Source organism: Garra rufa, chromosome 1 (genome assembly GCF_049309525.1).
Source record: "Garra rufa chromosome 1, GarRuf1.0, whole genome shotgun sequence".
Lineage (NCBI taxonomy): Eukaryota > Metazoa > Chordata > Actinopteri > Cypriniformes > Cyprinidae > Garra > Garra rufa.
In genome coordinates this window covers 35340436-35344888 of record NC_133361.1, presented here as the reverse complement: position 1 = coordinate 35344888, position 4453 = coordinate 35340436, and the positions used below count along the sequence as shown (strand labels likewise).

Genomic DNA, 4453 nt, shown 5'->3' with positions numbered 1-4453 from the left:
ATAAAAGAGCTTGGTGTTTTTTTTTTTTTTTTAACTCTGTCCTGAACTTCAAATGGTCATTTTTATATGTGACCCTGGACCACAAAACCGGTCTTAAGTATCATAGGTATATTTCTAGATATATTCTGGTTCAATATACATTTTTCAATTTTTCTTTTATGCCTAAAATCATTAGGATATTAAGTAAAGATCATGTTACATTAAGGTATTTTGTACATTTCCTACTTTAAATGTATCAAAACGTAATTTTTAAATAGTAATACGCATTGCTTAGAACTTAATTTGGACAACTTTAAAAACGATTTTCTCAATATTTAGATATTTCGTTGTTGTTGCAACCTCAGATTTCACATTTTCAATTAGTTGTATTGTCCTATCCTAACAATCTTAGTTTACTTGTTCATCTTTCAAATTATGTGTAAATCTCAGTTAAAAAAACGACCCTTATGACTGGTTTTGTGGTCCAGGGTCACATATAAATTAAACAGTCAGTTAAAAACGGCTGCTTTATCACAGTCGACAAAAGACTTTAAACTAAAGCTTCAAATACATTTTTACACATTTGATAGTTTTAGAGTTGCGGTAAACGGAAATAGCTTCTTTGGTAGTTTTAAAAGAGGTCAGCAAACGATCGGGTTCATCCATAATGCGGATATGTAGTTTATTATAAACACCGCTCAGGCGCCTTCCGCGATCTTTCAGAAGCAAAAGCACTACATTTCCCAGAATCCAATGCGCTGTTGCTTCGCGAGGTCAGGAGTGTCGTCAGCACACACGAGGACTCGTTCCGAGTGCTTAGTCAAACCTCCCTTTTCTCTCGCCCCTCGCTGAGAGACACCGGCTGTTTGATTTCAACCGAACGGGGGAAAGGCCACAGTCCACCAACAGAAAGTTTTAACGACGTCCGGGGTGACCTTAGCAGCGGCCAAGGCCGGACACGAAAGTGATCAAGTCCATTGCTTTAAAGCGCGCGTGTGTGTGTGGAACAGCTGTGTGGCGATGGACGCGATAGACACTGCCCCTGATTCCTGGGATCAGGAGGACGATGGCGAGGCCCAGGTCGACGAGCAACTTTCCAAGGCTTTTAATACCAGCCTAAACGTGGACGCCAAGCCGTTTGTCCCCAACGTGCACGCCGCAGAATTCATCCCGGGCTTCCGACAAAAAAACTCAACGGAAACTGTGGAGTCAGAGGGTGAGTTCCCGGTTATTTAACGACTGTTAGCCGCGTTAGCTGTTAGCCGCACACACGCTTGTTCGCATGGGCTTAGCATGGATGCTACGTGAGAGTTACCATCAACGGCTTGAAGCGGAAACGGGGCCAACGTGTAATTTGCCAATTAACAAGCTGAAAAACTCAATTGACGTGAATCATAAGTGTTCATTAACATGGTAATAACACCGTTCGTCCTAGAAAGTGAATCAGTTTGGTTAACACTTTAAGTGTAGGTGCTTGTAAAGCAATTTTAGACGTTTAGCATTGTATATCTGCATGGTGATAAAGAGTTAAAAGTGCATTCGGTTAGTTTGTCAGTTAACTGGACCGTTAGCTCAAGCTTTGGAAATGTTATTCCCTTTTTATTAACACACGTGAACTTGTACAAAAGGTGCTCCCGTTTGTTAGCATGACAACATCATCAATACTGATAACCAGAGGCCTGGTGTTTCACAACCAACCATTTTTTTCTCTTGCTTGACTGCATTGTTTGAGGGGCCTCTTTTGGCTGATTATTTAAGGGTGGGGTTTGGCCCCCATGCTGTCTTACTGCAAACATGATGTACCATTATGTGTTGTGCTGTTATGGTGTAACAATGAAATTCAGTTGCCCGGATCTGCTTAAGTCACGACTCCAGAAACTGGACATGTTGTTCACCATCATCTAGTCTTATCCACAAAAGTGTTAACCATCAGAATTTGGCTGATGTCAAGGCAGCTAAAAGTTTCCACTATAGATAAGTTGCTAAACTCTTACCTGAAGCCTTTGTGTCAGCTCTTGGATTTGAATACTGTGTTCATATGAAGGTCTTCTTAGAAAGATCAATGTAGCATGTAATGGAGTTTTTTTTTTTTTACATGGCTTTGTATGATAAAAGTATTAAAACACAGAGAAGTTAAGTGATTTGGAAAAAACACTGGATTTCGAAGTTCGAAACCCTTAACTGTTTTTGTCTTACCACAAGCGGAATACATTTGAGATTATTACATAGTGGAGTTTGTTGTTGGCAAATGTGTTGAATGTTGACATGCAATTTGCCTTTTAAGATGATTATTCATAGTAATCGGACTGTCCTGTGTAATTACAGCTGTCAAAATAAGCATTTTATATTCCTGCAGGTCCCGATACAGAAGCCAGTGTGGAAGTATCAGAGACTGAGGGTAAGTAAATGCTGAGACGCTAACCACATTTTGCTTCACATCCCTGTAATAGTGATGATAAACATACAGATAAGTCTGTGGCTAGCAACTTGCACTTGTTCACATTCTAGTTTACAACAGTTTAACAAAAGTCCTGTTCACACAAAGATGGATGTGTGGTGTTAATAAGTCAGTGGGATAAACATTTTAATTTGAACATTGTCATGTTAAACATGTTAATGTTTCTGTTCAAGCAACTTTTTTACGTGCCATCAAGGCAACAGGGATTTTAATATCTTTTCCTTTGTGCTGTGAAGAAAACTGTTCAACCCAATACGAATCATGCTCTTGGTCACACTCCCAGGGCTGTTACATAAAACCATGACTTGGTGGCGCTCATGAGCAGAGTGTTTTGCTAAGAGATAGGGCTGTGCAATAAATCTATCTCATCAGTAAAGCCGGTTCTGTGATTAGTAAATCTCCATCACGTGCGTTCAGATGGCGCGGTATTTAAAACACTAAGCCGTAGATCACTGAAAAGTGATAGTACTATTTCGAAATATTTTTACTATTTAAAGTAACCGTTTTCTATTCGAATATATTTTAAAATGTCATTTATTCCTGTGATTTCAAAGCTGAAATTTCAGGATCATTACTTCAGTGTCACATGATCCTTCAGAAATCATTCTAATATTCTGATTTGCTGTTCAAGAAACATTTTTGTTGTTAATATTTAAAACAGTGGAGTAAAAAAAAATCGGAATTATTTGAATGGAAAGATCAGAATTTATCTAAAATAAAAAGCTTTTGTAACATTACACACTATGCCATTCAAAAGCTTTGTAAAAAAATTATAAAAATAAATACTTTTATTTAGCAAGGATTCTTTAAATTGATTAAAAGCTTTTTTAAAGACATTTATAATGTTACAAAAGATTTCTATTTCAGATAAGTGCTGTTCTTCTGAACTTTCTGTTAATCAAATAAAGTTAAATGTTCTACTCGGGTGTTTTCAACATAAGTGTTTTTAATTTCTCAGATCAAATAAATGCAGGCTTGGTGAGCAGAAGAGACTTCTTTAAAAACATTAAAATCTTACTGTTCAAAACCTTTTGACTGGTAGTGTTAGTGTAGTTTGATACACATAATAATGAAGGGAAAAAACTGTTTGAAAACTAAATATTGTTTGATATTTTTCTCAGTGACAAACTGGAATCAGAAATGTAAAGTTGCACAGCGTTTTGTGAACCGGGGTGTTTCTTAGTTTCTACTCCAGCGCCACCAATTGTCAGAAAGTGAATTTGCATGTTTATTCAGGCCGTCTGCCATTTTTGAACCCTTTGGAATTGAATTTTCATGCTGGACATACATTGTGGTGAGAACAGGCCTTCAGCTTACTAATAAATGCAAATATTGATTGTTATAATACAAAATCAGGTTTATTTGTTAAACTTTGTAGTTAAAAATCATGTGTTTTTATGTCGTCTTGATTGTACATTTTGTTGTGGTTCAAAATAGTACTTAGGCACAATTATGTTGACACCAAACACAGCAGAAAGGAAACTGAAGTTATTGACACGCAACTGACGATGATTGGGTAAACAGTGTTAAATGATAATGTTGGTTTTGACCTCAGCTCCGCCCATGGAGAACGGTGATGCAGAGATGGCAACAGATGACACCTGGGAGCAGAAAGGGAGTGAGCCTAGCAAGGCTGAGGCAGAGCCAGGAGGCAGCCCTGGAGGAGACGGGGGTCAGGCTGAAGAAGACTCCCCTCAAGAGGAAGGAATGGAGGAGGAAGAAGAAGTAGTGCCAACACCTAAAGTACCCCCCACACAGCCAAATGCCCCCAAGAAGGAACATGTTAATGTGGTCTTCATTGGCCATGTCGGTTAGTGTTTGCATACTGCATTTGCATGATATATTTGATGCCAGTGTCTAGTTTTAACCCCTCCTGTTTGCCTTTGGGTTGATTATTAAGAAAAGATTTCTAATGTAAGGTCGGATTTGATTTTAGATTTGGAGAAGAATTTAGAAAAAATATGTGTGTGTGTGTATATATATATATATTATATATATATATATATATATATATAT

At 37.8% G+C, this 4453-nt stretch overlaps 1 protein-coding gene across 1 annotated transcript in view; it reads left to right on the top strand.

The window, feature by feature from the left end:
- Nucleotides 1-793: 793 nt before the first annotated feature.
- Nucleotides 794-4453, top strand: part of gspt1l (G1 to S phase transition 1, like) — a 10256-nt gene continuing 6596 nt past the window's right edge. The window contains 3 exon segments of the mRNA XM_073833527.1: nt 794-1195; nt 2336-2377; nt 3993-4247. Coding sequence (XP_073689628.1) covers nt 1000-1195; nt 2336-2377; nt 3993-4247 — 493 coding nt within the window. The 5' untranslated portion in view covers nt 794-999.